The sequence below is a fragment of the Cyprinus carpio genome, chromosome B7, assembly GCF_018340385.1.
Source record: "Cyprinus carpio isolate SPL01 chromosome B7, ASM1834038v1, whole genome shotgun sequence".
NCBI classification, from domain to species: domain Eukaryota; kingdom Metazoa; phylum Chordata; class Actinopteri; order Cypriniformes; family Cyprinidae; genus Cyprinus; species Cyprinus carpio.
In genome coordinates, this window is record NC_056603.1 from 11,517,869 (window position 1) to 11,531,920 (window position 14,052).

General features: G+C 34.3%; 1 protein-coding gene across 1 annotated transcript in view; it reads right to left on the bottom strand.

Moving 5' to 3' along the window:
- Positions 1–119: 119 nt before the first annotated feature.
- The window catches only part of LOC109061386 (pleckstrin homology domain-containing family O member 2-like), a 16,664-nt gene continuing 2,731 nt past the window's right edge, over positions 120–14,052 (bottom strand). Inside the window, exons 2-6 of the mRNA XM_019078496.2 lie at positions 7,092–7,241; positions 5,696–5,818; positions 2,805–2,909; positions 2,484–2,582; positions 120–2,049 (exon numbers count right to left, since the gene is read on the bottom strand). Of these exons, the coding sequence (XP_018934041.2) occupies positions 487–2,049; positions 2,484–2,582; positions 2,805–2,909; positions 5,696–5,818; positions 7,092–7,241 (2,040 nt within the window). The 3' untranslated portion in view covers positions 120–486. The remainder of the gene's footprint in view (positions 2,050–2,483; positions 2,583–2,804; positions 2,910–5,695; positions 5,819–7,091; positions 7,242–14,052) is intronic.

Here is a 14,052-nt window from a genome sequence, read left to right on the forward strand (position 1 = left end):
TTTAGTTCTTGCAGTCTCTACTAACGAGCTGATGAGTGGAATCAGGTGTGTTAGATAAGGGAGACATACAAAAAGTGCAGGGCAGGGGGGCCTCCAGGACAGGTTTGGGAAGCACTGGCCTAAAGTATACTTTGGCCATCCACGTTCTGCAGACTGTCCACGTGACACAATTTTAGTCATCAGAAGTGTACACCAATTCACCTCTGTGAACACCAATTTTTTATTTATTTATTTTTTGTCCACATACAACAGCGCAGGCATTTTTGAAAGCGGTGTGGACAGGGCTAAGCACAAGACGAAGTGGAACGTGGAAAGAGAAGTATACCCGGGCCTTAAGGCATCTTAGCCATGCATGGTTTAAAAAGTTGCTCAGAGACTGAAAATGGTCAGGGATAAGAATTGCATTTGATCATTTGCATACTGTGAAACTGCATTTTCAGCATACTGTAGATCCTCCCTACAGGTTCCTTCCAACAACACTTACCATTACAAACTTAATCTGTTTCTTTTATTAAGATCTTTAAGATTTGTGGCTTCCTTCAAGAACTGGTCAGCTTTCCTGAGCTTCTCCATTGCTGCGGAGAGCAAGATCTCTGCACTCGCGTCCCCCTTCGTTTCCGTCTCACCACTCTGTGCAGTCGCGATTGCGTTCAGCAGCTCTCCAGTCTCTTTGATCTCAGAAGACACTTTGCTTTGCAAGTCCTTTACATCACTTCCATCTGATTTAATTGGTATCTTTTCTTCATTGCTTTCCATCTTCTCCGCATTCAGGAGGTCACATAGGGATGCGGAGCGGGCCTTGGAAGAAAGATTGAGAGGCGTGGTGAGGTCCAGGGACATGTTGGCACATTGGCTTGGGGTTGGATGTGCATTGAGAACTGAGGTCTTTGAGGTGGTGGACGGGGTTTCTAGCGATGGCTCCTCCAAACTCTCAGCTTTGCTGTCGGATGGTTCTAGATCATCCTCGCTGGTCTCCAAATCTAGTCCCTGCGAGCTTCCTTTGAGCTTTGTGGAGGATGGCGTAACTTGGTCACCAGTCTCAGACTCCTCTCCTGAGTGCTGGCCACTGTCTAAAGACTTCTCCTCCAAATCTTCACTTGACACATCACCAGCTGGCTCAGTTTTGGGTTCGGGAATCGTCAATTTAATGTCCACTGTTTCTGGAGACGAAGTGGTGGACTGGGTAATGACCACTGGATCACTTTGTGTGGCAGTTTCCTCTTTCTTGGCAGGTGCCTTAAATGGCTTCTTGGGTGGAGCAGGGGGCCCGGGGATCTTTTTTACAGATTCAGGGGTTGAAAGTGGAGTAAGATTAAGTTGGGGAGGTTCTAGTGAGGTTGCAACTTCTCCAGTGGTATCAGAGGCTTTCTTTGAATTTTGCACTTCTTGTTCAGCACTAGGTTCTTTTGATGGTATAATGGGTGAATCCCACATCACTACTTGTGGTTTCATGACCTTTGTGGAGAGAACAAAGGTCTGTACTACTTCTAATTTATCCAGGTCTTCTTTCTCATTTGACGCTCCATCTACCTTGGTACCTTCACCATCAACCTCCTTATTCTTCTCTTTTTCCTCTATTGTGACTGTGGCTGGTGTTACTGGCTGGGTAGGCTTCATATTTTTGGAAGGAGGAGTAGGGGGCTGGACACTCTTAGTGCTTTCTGCTTCAACCTCCACTTTACTATCTGAGACATTCTTCTCAACAGCAGCCCCTTCAACAGAGATGCAAGGCTTAGACTCTTTTGATGGAGGCATCGGTGGCATCATCTTCTTTTGAGCTGCAGGTTCCTCATTTTTGGGCTCATCCTCTTTATGAGTTTCGCTGGGTTTGTTGTCTTTTGATGGCGGCATGGGCGGCTTTATAACTTTCTTTTGGGGTGTGGACTCTTCATCGACGTCCTCCACTGGAATGTTGTTCATGGCCTCAGATGGTTTAGGAGTTTCAGTTTGTTTATCCCCTTCTGTGTTCAAGCCATGTGTTCCATTCAAAATGGTAACTTCACCATCAAGGTCCAGTCTTAATATTCCGTCACTTGAAACATTCGCAACCTGTAAGAATAGACCGAATATTACATATAGAGAATATTTAAGGCTTATTGTTTTTAGTGATTTAATGTAAGTATTAATTTGATCAAAATTGACAAGTAACAGTAAAGACTTTTACATTGTTAAAAAGGATTTTATTTGGACTTTCTATTCATCAAATATTTCTTACTACCTTTTCCATCATCGAACACTCATTTAAAAGTTAATCTTTAAAACACTAATGATTTCATGCTACTGGAAATATTTGGCAAATCTCAAAATGAATATCCGTTTCCATACTGTACATTATAAAGTTGTGATGGCTAAATTTTTATTTTATTTTTTGACATAAGTAAGCTATAGAATTTTAACATCAGCTTTAGTCAGAGATTTGTCTGTTCTGCAACAGGGATGATAAAAAAGACTTTTTTTGTACATGTGAAATGATTATATCATACCTCCTTCATGTGTATCCTTGTTGGGGGCCTTCTTCCACGGTTCCCCTTCGGTCGGTTCCGTGTAACATGTTCTAAAGAGCAGCTTTCATCAACTTTTACCTGATAATTAAAACATAAAAAATAAGAATCTGTAACTACTCTATATCTATGTTCATTCATGCAACACCATATTTATTCAGGAAGTCCATGCTGTGTTCATTAAAAAAAATTAAACATTCATATATGGCCATTGTAAATATTTTTATTTTCAGTCATGGTGCTATTTATGTGCGTGTCTTTAAAAATCACAGTAACATTTTACAGGTGAACAATAAACAGTACCTCATCAAATATTTTGTTCTTTGCCTTATTGATTCCTTCACTGAGTGCCTTGATCCAGGCCTCTTTCTCTTCAGGAGTTTGTGCCTGAAGTTTGACATCTTGGACCTAAAATGAACACAACAAATTTATATGAAGTCATAGAAACTAGTATGCCATGCATAAACATGAATAAAACACTGAAATAAATTACAGATTCAGTTGCACATGCTAATCCTAGTTTGCTTTTCTGTTCGAAATAAAATTAGGAAATAACCCAAGCGGGATCAAGGATCTAGTATTATGTTGGATCATGGATGATCACAAGCATTAGCCTCCAGACCACATTTTAACAATTACATTCAGTGCAGTATAAAGGGTTCATTAAAGATCCAGTTTCAGTTTTGAAACTTCATTAAAATGAAACAGGAAAATACAAAGTGATTTGTCCATAGGATGTCCCATTGTTCAGTTAGGTTTATATAAAGTGTGTCTAGCATCCTGTATATTGCCAGACTCAGCATGAGTCTCCTAAGTTCACTTCACCCTTAAAAAATAAAAAGGAAAGAAAAAAATGTATGTTCTTAGAGTAGGGTGTGTCTAAAATATTTGTGAAACAGGAGGGCTTGGAATCTTCTAAATCTTTAAACTCTTTTCAAGAACTAGAGCACGTGAGGTTTAGCTATAAAATAAAACACTAGGCAGTGGTGTCTGACTCATTCACCAACTGGCTGGTCACAGTATTCAGGAGAGGAAAAAGTGACATGCTGGTCTGGCTGCTCTTTACACACACACACTCTCCTCTAGAGAAGTCTCTTGACATCTGCTGAGCTCTTTGCAGTTCGCCAACGCTTCGCTCTCGTCATCTGTTAGTAATAATGCATATTTCGCCTGTTAGGTATCTTCCGCATTTCTCAAGTCCTCTCCCCACCTCCAAGACTCTGGATGCAGTGTTATAGTGCACAGTAAACAATTCAAAGGAACTATACCACCAGGTAAAGAATGAATTAGGTTGTAATAGATATGAGCTCATGGAGCAATATGACACACTGTGTGTGTGTGTGTGTGTGTGTGTGTGTGTGTGTCCTAAAGTTATGACATATCATGTGCAATACAGCACACACATACACTCCTCAGGATGAAGCCATCATTTACCATCAACTCTAACGCGTCAGCAAACAAGGGTTTGATGGGTAAAACAATCCAGCCATCTACAAGCTTAAGGTGAAACTAATCTCAAAAATATTTCACCACAGACCAAAAAGACACTGAATGCTTGTACATTTTCTAAAAGTGCAATGCCCTTAAAACTGTATCTGGGTCAATGACATGATGCTCCTTATAAAGTGTCTATTGATTTTCAAACATACATTAAAAATGCAGTTCATACAGACAATGACTTCAATACACCTCTTCTACTATTAATATGCTTTCAATTTCTGAACTAAAATGCATTTCTGTGGAGCGCAACATCAAAGATTACATGTTGGTGAAACCATCTGGAACTGGCATTAAAAGATGGAAATAAAAGCAATGATTATTTATTTAAAAATACAAGTTTTAAAACATTCTTATTATAATCCTGCCTGTGTGTCAAGGTCAGTAAATCCATTAAAAATATCTGATAATTTGAATTTATGACATTGTGGTGATGAGAGTGCTTGTGGTTGTCAGATCTCAGCTGGATCACAACTTCAGGATTCAAAAACAATATATATCTATATATTACATGAAAAACTTTAACTTGCTGTGTCAAGTTTAATCTGAAATATTAAAATTACCAAAACTGAAAAAAAAAAAAAAAATCATTTAAACCTATTTTTTTTAATGAAAACTACTTTTAAAATAGAAAAATAAAATAAAAAGTATATAAATACTAAAATAACTGGTATGTAAAAATAATATTTTTCTTATTTTACTTGTCATTTTTTGAAGTCATTAAATCAAAACTTTCTTTAAAAAAACAACAACATTAAAACAGATTACATTAAAAAAAAGTTGTGTTTTCCTTTTATCTTCTCAAACATCCTTATTCATCAGTGACTATATTTTGACACTCTACATCTGGTCTACAGAGGAAAATCCACTTTTCACTAGAAAGTGAAAAAATTATGGTTTGTGACTGTTTTGATATACCACAAGTATTTGCGTAGTTTTACAGAAAATCTTGAATATATAAACACTAGGACAGGAAATGATGCCTTGCTAAAGGTTGTCTCGCGTTTCACACTATGACTGTGTCAACATCATTTTTAAACTTGATAAAAGGCAACTTTTAACAAAAAGTCAGCAACATTTTTAAACCTGGGTTATTAAACCTAAACTATAGTACAGTGCCAAAGGTTAATATCATGAATTACCAACCCATGATAAAGTATGAACAATGTGAAAATTAACCCTAGGTGAAGACATGTAACACAGGATGTTTATCACGTTTATTTAAAATTTTATACAAGTGTTGCAATATTTGACACCAAGCATAAAGGCAATACACCACTCATGCAACAGGCAACCTTTCTCACACACACACACACACACACACACACACACACACACACACACACACACACACACACACACACACAGACACACACACAGACACACACACACACACACAGACGTTCTGCCATTATTAACAGCAGTGAAGTGTCACAGAGCATGAGGCAGGAGTAACTGGCTCATCACTGGTCATGTGTCCGTTCAGATATGTGTCTGATTCATTAGACTCAGTACAATGAGCTAGTGTGTGTCTAGTGCATGCCATATTGAACTACTGACGTCACGACTGCAAGCCAGCCATCGACGACTGTGCATTGCATTGTCATCCTAATGTGAGCCACTCTTTATATCACACACAAAGGGAATGGTAGACTGATATATTTGACATGGTGCAGCACTGAAATGTTAATTATTACCTTGTTACCACACTTGGGGCTTCGTATTAGTACCAGTCTGTGTTTCTTCTTGAAAGGACTCTTTAACTCGTGGCAAGTGTGGTAGTTGTCCAAGTCTAGCTTCTCCAGGCATGTTGACAATTCCTGCACGACAGGGAAAAATGTTCTTATTTGTAAAAGGATAAACCAGAGGAAAATTGTATTGTTCAGAGGTTAATCAGTGGAGTTTTGTTATATTTTATTTAAAGGAAAAGTTTACCCAAATATGAAAATTCTGTCGTCAGTTACACACTCTCATATTGTTTCAAACCTGTAGGGCTTTCTTTCTTCATTGGAAGCAGTATATAGTAAGCAGAATGTTCATACTTCATAAGGACTAAAATATTCAATGACTTGTGCAAAACATTGTAAATTGTTGAGATTATATTTTGTGCATGTTGTACAGATGAAGAAGAGTCATTTAGATTTAAAAAGTAAATGGAGACAGAATTTTCATTTACTGGTATTATCTTTGTCTCAGATGCAGAGTTATTATCGTTAAATAAAATTTAACTGACACTGTCAAAAGCTTTTTTTGTTAACTGAAATAAATCTGGAATATAAAGTAGTATAAACATTGCATAAAAACAAACTAATTGAAAATTATTAATGTTGACTGTGCACCTAAATGAAATACTTTTAAGTAGTGAAACTAAAATTAAAATAAACATAATTAGAAAAAACAACAACTATTAAAGCACATAAAAAAATGACAAAAATAAAATATTAAAACTAATTCAAAATATATATATAATAGTATATAAATAATACTAAAATAACACTGCTCAGATGTTTCTTCTAAAGCTCCTCATGGAAAAGAAATGACTAAATGAGTTCTTTGTTGACAATAAATAGTTCAAAGCTATTTATTTAAAACAACTTGACAGAAAAAAGTAATCAATTTTAATCAATACATTTTCTAACAATTAATTTAAATATTTTCTGCTTTGCAAATCATTCATCCCAAAACAAAAATTAGCTTTCTAGAAAATTTGTGCTTAGTACAAACAAGTATTTTTTTAAATCACAATCCTTAGTTCATCAGTGCATATTAATCTTATGGGGGAAAAGCCTATTGCTGTAATTTTCCATTAAAAGGTCATGACTTTCTCTGTCTGCAAGAAGACTTTTGCTTTCAGTTGAAACAGGAGGCTACACACTCAGCCAAACAGCTATTGATAAAAGTAATTTTAGCAATGGTACGATGGACCACTTTACAATCCTGTTCCCTCCCAATGGACATACAATCATGCCCCAACCAACATTTTTTCTTGTGCAATAACATATTTTCTCAGAAATCCATGTAATTCTGAAAGTACAGTGGGTTGGTTTCTTGTTGACTTCATATCTATGTTTCATCATGATTTAGCAGACTTACCTCATTCTCATAGACCGCAATCACTGTTCGTTCCAGCTGAATGTATCGGTCCTTGTAGCTGCTCAAGAACTTCCCTGAAGACTTCTTCAACCAGCCGGCCTTCCCAGCGCTCGTCACCTCTTTGGGCTTGGCTGGCTCCTCTTTCACACCCTGTTTTGGAAAGGAAGGAGGAAATCAGCATTTCTTAGTGTACCAAAATTTCAGTTTGACTTGGCATGCATTGAGCTCTGAGTCCAGCGAGAGCATTCCTTCAAGGGGAGGATAAATGTAGCGGCTATATTATCATTTTTTGGCCGGCGCATGGGTTTCATGCGACCTTCAACACCTTTTCAAATTTAATAGAAAGAACAGATGATGCTTTATTTCCACATCTGCTCCGTTTCATTTTTTACAGCCTTCTCATGACTTTCGGGGATTTTATCTGTATTTATTATTCAGCATGTAATTACTGGCATTTGCTAAGGAAAGAATTACCATTATTATGTTTTTCATAATTTAAAGTTAGAGATTCAACAATCACTAACCTTCAGAACTGAACTTTGAAGGTGTACTTTTACGTTTTAAGTGATCAGACTTATGATTCTCCCTAAGAAAACATTAAAACAGGCTTATTATTGTTAACAAAAATAAAAATAAAAAAACATTTTTGTTCATTAAAATAAATCTGATATAAAACAAAGATGAAATAATAGATGAAAAACTAGATGGACATTTTAAATGTAATCAGAATTATCGTTAACTAAAACTAAACCAATAAAACATTTTCATTACTTGAAATAAAATAAATGTTAACTGAAATAAAATATTAAAAAAGCATGTCATTTCAGCTTGTTGCCAATTAAGGCAAAATGTTATGTTTGTTTTGTTTAAGTTGAAATACTAAAATAAATAAATCTTAATAAACTAATAAATAACTAATAAAAAAACTAATAAAAATGACATCATACTAAAAATAAGATGGAAATATAAAATATATATAAAATAAAATCTAATTCAAAATATTAACAAAAACTATAGTATCAAAGATACTAAAATAATTAGAGATCGACCGATATATCGATTTACCGATATTTTTCCCGATATTTAAGCATTTTTCCATAATCGGATATCGGTTTTGTAATATCAGATTCACCGATAAATACCATCTTGTGGGTGTTTTGAGAATTGGGCACAGGATCGCCAACAAACAAATGGCAACAAAAATGGCATGTATTAACATTTACTTTAAAACCATTATTTCACTAATAAACATCTAAATAAATACAACTCTATGGAAATTAATTAGCCTATTTATTATCTCCGTGAGCGATTGCAGTTTGGGTATAGTTCTGTGTAACTGCTTTGATAAACCACGCTGTCAGGCCACATTTCATAATCTAGAAGGAAACAAACATTATTAATAATTCTTATATAACATTCCATTTGAGAAATGCAATAAAATACACTGTTTTGTTTGCTATATTCCAATATTCTAGAGAATATTATTGAGTGAAGTAATATTATGCAGTGAATTATTATTGACTCTGTAGCTATTAAACGGCTTATAAACCTACTAAAACTGTAGTTTAAAATGAAGTTGATATGACTCCTGTCATTTATTTATTTTCTCCATTTGAAAAAATTAGACATTCTACATTTATTTTGCTTATTGTTAATAGTGTTGTTGCTTTTTATTGTTGTAATATGAAGATTAAATTTAACATGAAAGACTGCTAATTTTCAACACTTTTTTTAAAAAGAAAGATGACTGAAAAGAGGAAAAACCAAAGTGAATTATGTTCTTACTTCACTCAGTCAACAGTAAATAAATATCAGTTCTGCATATATGTTATCGGGAACATAAACATGCAAATAATTGTTATCGGTATCGGTTATAAAAAAAAAAAAAACAATATCGGTCGATCACTAAAAATAATGATAGTAATATTTACAAAAAACTAATAAAAATTACAAAAGCACAAAACTAAAATTATAATAAAATTGAAAATAAAAGTAAAAGATAATTTAAAATATTGATTAAAACTATAACAGTAAATAAATAAAAAAGGCAACAACCTAGAAACCCATAGAACAGCCTAGCAACTGCATATCAATGCACTCCATTACCGTTACCTAAGCACCACACACAATTCCTTAAGAAAATGTACAAAACAAACAAACAAACAAACAAACAAACAAACAAACAAACAAACAAACAAACAAACAAACAAAAAAGGTTCTAACCAGCATGCCTATGAGAGCAAAAAAGATACAGGCGAGTATAGTTGTACGTTTTTGTTGTTGTTGTTGTTGTTTGTTTGTTTTTTAAAAGTTATTATTAACTGAAAAAAATAAAATGCAGCCCAATGCAGCTGTATTTAGAATTCCCAGGAATTTTCAATAGGAGTCTATGCGAGGAAATTTCTCAGGGTGTCTCTTTAGAGGGTCATCGAGCTGTTTTTCCACTTTCACTGGGCCTTTGGAAAGAGCAGCGTGTGCTAGAGAAGGTGCAGCTGTCCGAGGGAGGAAAACCTGCAGAATAATAGGAGCAGCACTGTGCCATGACTTTCTCACACTGCCCTGTCCGGGAAACCACCAGGTCACTCGTAACCTCGCATCACAACACAACACATTACATACTCGCTGCAGAGAGACTTTGGGTGGGACGGAAAAATCTATATTGTGAAAGTACACAGTGGAGCCAATTTGGACCTACAAAATGGAGCGCAAACGAGAGAAAAGTGAGACAGAGCATAAAGTGTTTTAAAGCATTTGATAAAACAGGAAATAAGCCAAAACATACGCTAAGCTCGCGTTGATCAAACAGGAACTTGCAGTGCTAGATGAGATAATTTAAGAAAGCGAGAGGTTTCATTGGTGTCTGCTGAGGCATGCATCAGTGTTGCTGTTGCTCATACTAGGGTTTGGGGTTTGCTCAGGTCGTTTATACCTGCATAACTCGCTCCCACACATTTGTGCTATGAACACGAATGAGAAAGTGATCAGATATATGATTTTCTTTTGGTGGTTGATAAAATGAGCCAAAAATGAATTAATGGAAGAACTATATTGGGAGCAGAATATCTTTAGGGTTTGGGCTCTTCTGACTTGGACTTAAAAACATCCACATAGTAACAGGCCTAGAAACATTGCAGAAATGCAATGAAAAGCACTCATACCCTAGCAACCGCATAGCGATTACCAGAAAACCTTCCAAAACATCCAAACAATGTGTCTAAAGTTATGCATGAGCAAGAGCAGAAATTATTTGACCAATTAATACATAATTATTACATTTGGATTTTCACAAAACTTGATCATGAAATCAAGAAAAGCACACAAAAATGTTCAAAAGAAATAATAATAAATGAGACAAAGACATAAAAAATATGTGATATATAATATTAAAGTAACAATAATATTAATTATTATTAGTAGTAGAAGTAGTAGTATTAACATTAATAATTATTTTAAATAATAATATTATTATTAATAATAATTTTATTAAGCTTCATTTAAGTTTTCAAGGCAGTTTACATAAGACATAAATAATAATAATAATAATATTGTTAATTGTATATATTATTGTTTTTAAAGGCAGTTTACATGAGACAAAGTCGTAAAAACAATATATAATATATAATATAAAATAATAATTATTGTTATCATTTGTAGTAATAGAAGTAATTATTATTATTACTACTAATAATAATTTTTAAAGCTCCTTTAAACTTTTCAAGGCAGTTTACATAAGACATAGACATAAATAACAATAATATAATAATAATAATAATAATAAAATTATTATATCACGTATATATCATTGTTTTTAAATGCAGTTAACATGAGACAAAGACATAAAAACAATCTCTAATATACAACATAATTTTAATTTTAAAACACTATATATAAACAATATAATAATATTAATAATAATAATAATAACAAGTATTATTAGTGGTAGCATTATTATATATTTCTGTTAATTATAATAATTTTTTTAAGCTTCCTTGACGTTATCAAGACTATAAAAAAATTATAAAAGTAAAAATAGTTAAAGAAAATAAAATAATTATATAATCAACAATACATAATTTACTTAAAAAACAAAACAAAATGGTTTCTAATGCTGAATATGGTAGAAGATCTGTGCAAAAACTCCACATAACTCTGCATGATTGTTTAGTGAGACACACGTTAGCCATCATGTGTCTCATATACATACAAAAGGCCATGCATGCGCACAGCTCTATCTGGGTCAGATATCAGAACCCTGACCTGCAATGGCCAGTGTCGACTCGCCACACATCTAAATATGAATCATCTTTGTGCATCTTCCCAAGACCTCACTGCAGCCCAGACCAGAGCGACTCAACTTGTTCAAAGACTCATACTGCAAATTCTGGCAAGCATCTAACTTTCCATGGTCCAATAATAGTTCTGCCCAAACAAATGGAAACCTGTCCTCTTAAACAACTGTTGCAGCATATTTTGTAGTATATTTGCAAAATCTCAATCAGGGAAGTATAAAACATGAATGCCAAACAAAGAAGTATAAAAGAGGAAATAGTAACCAACATTAGAGAATTTACAGGAATTAAGTATTCTTGCTACAACTAGTCCTCCTTACCGCTAGAGTTCAACAAATAAAGGGTAGAGAAGGGACAATTGTAAATGTGAAACCAGGTCACTCCTAACAAAGAAAGAATCAATTGGAATGCGCAAGTGCTTTTGCATGGTGGGAACAGTGTGTGGTGTAAACTCGGGGCCAGAACATAGAAGTTGCTGGTTTGAGCCCTTCAAGGAAACAGCCATGAGCTCTGACCATTGAAACCTTGAGCAAGACAGCAAACAACGGGTTGCTCTCAGCTTCAGACAGCATGCGGACAGAAAGACCACCCACAGTCCATTCACTGACCGTCCCATGCATGTTTCACACAAACATTTCTAAAGCAGCAAATAAACTATCCATGAGCATTGTGTTTTCTGGCTGATAAGTAAATATTACATAAACTACGGTTTTAAAAATAATGTTTTAATGTCTCTAATGCTCACCAAGGCTGCATTTATTTGAATACAGTAATATCCAGAAATATTATTGCAATTTCAAATAACTGTTTCTATTTGATTATATTGCAAAACATAATTTATTGCTGTGATCAAAGCTGAATTTTCAGCATCATGATTCATTACTCCAGTCTTCAGTGTCACATGATCCTCAGAAATCATTCTAATATGCTGATCTGCTGCTAAAAAAAATATTTCCGATTATTATTAATGTTGAAAACAGATATGCTGCTTAATACATTTTTTGTGGAAACTGTGATACTTTTTTTTCACCATTTTTTTGTAACATTATAAAATCTTATTAAATGTAATATAGAATACTTTTTTAGCATTTTTGCTAAACAAAAGTATAAATTTCTTGCTGTATAGAAACATTTGAATGGCAGTGTATTATTTTTGGACGGACAAAATTATAAATGCTACAAATATTTCTGCTCATTCATTTTTATGCAGTTGTGCAATTATTTTAATGTTTTTTTTTTAATTATTATTATTTTGGTATTGACTAGTTCATATGTTACTCTAAACAATTAATTAATTACTAGCTGCTAATTACATCTATAATAGTGTGATTAGATTACTAATTACTGTACTAATTACTAAGTACTTCCTTATTGCATTACTTTCTAAATCCCACATCAACCTCGGACTAGTTGAACGATACAGCGATAGACATGAAACTGTTCTTTCAAATAAATGTAAAATTGCACAAACTATTCTTAACTGACCAAAGTATTTAAAGAAAGAAGGTTACCTTAAAAATACATTTTAATACGTTTCAACATTAGATGATATATTCTGATGTTAAATCCACTATAGTTTTTTTATGGAATTGTTCTATAGTCCATACAGTATTTAGTAACTATTTTAATGACAGAAACATTAAAAGTAATCCCTTACTCTACTTTTTATAGGGAAGAGTAATTAAATTACAGTAATTAATTACTTAGTTATGCATTACACCCAACACTGTTTACCAGCAAATAAATGTCACATAAAAACAAAATGAACTGTGTTTGGTTGCTTTACATGATGGTCAGATAGTCTCTTCCTGTGTAAGTAGGCGGATCTTGACCAAAACAAGCTGCAAAGTGATGCAGAAGTTACGCTGATAGTGAAAAGATAAATGACTACAAAAATGGCACACGAGCGCTCTTTTACTGCTAATGCTTTTAAAAGTTTATGACAAGCTGAAAAGATGAGTGCAGCCTCATTAGGAGCTTCATTAGGAGGTAAACACTGGGTGATCTTCATAAAAAACAGTGAACAGTGAAAAGTATTTTCATGGCTCTCTGAAGTATATAAACCACAGATGCAGCCCCACAACAACCAAAATTTACTGTGACCACAACAGCTGCTCTTTGTCTTAACGTCACATTAAATTGGGTATGTTTTTCCATGCTGTCATTATGCTCAGATAACTATGGCATCAAATTGGCCGTGATATACACAAAGGCCATTCAGGCACAAATGGATTCCTTGACACAAACATCGGTCACTATTCATCTCAATTCACATTTCAACTTCAAATACTTCTGTTCTTATAAATGACAACCAAGACGGCATGCTAATGTCAAGGTAATGTCGTCTTAACAAAGCTCAATAAATATACTAGCTGTGTTGGTGTACACTACATATTAACAGTGTGGGTTTTCAGCTCTGCCTTCCAGCACCACTGACCAATGTTACTTCCTCATTTCAGCGAGCATTTCCTGAAACTACTGCCTCACATAGTAAGAGGATCTTTTATAGATAGATAGATAGACAGACAGACAGACAGATAGATATTGAAAGGCAGACGACAGACAGACAGACAGACAGACAGACAGATAGATAGATAGATAGTGACAGACATTGACAGACAGACAGACAGATAGATAGATAGATATTGAAAGGCAGACGATAGATAGATAGA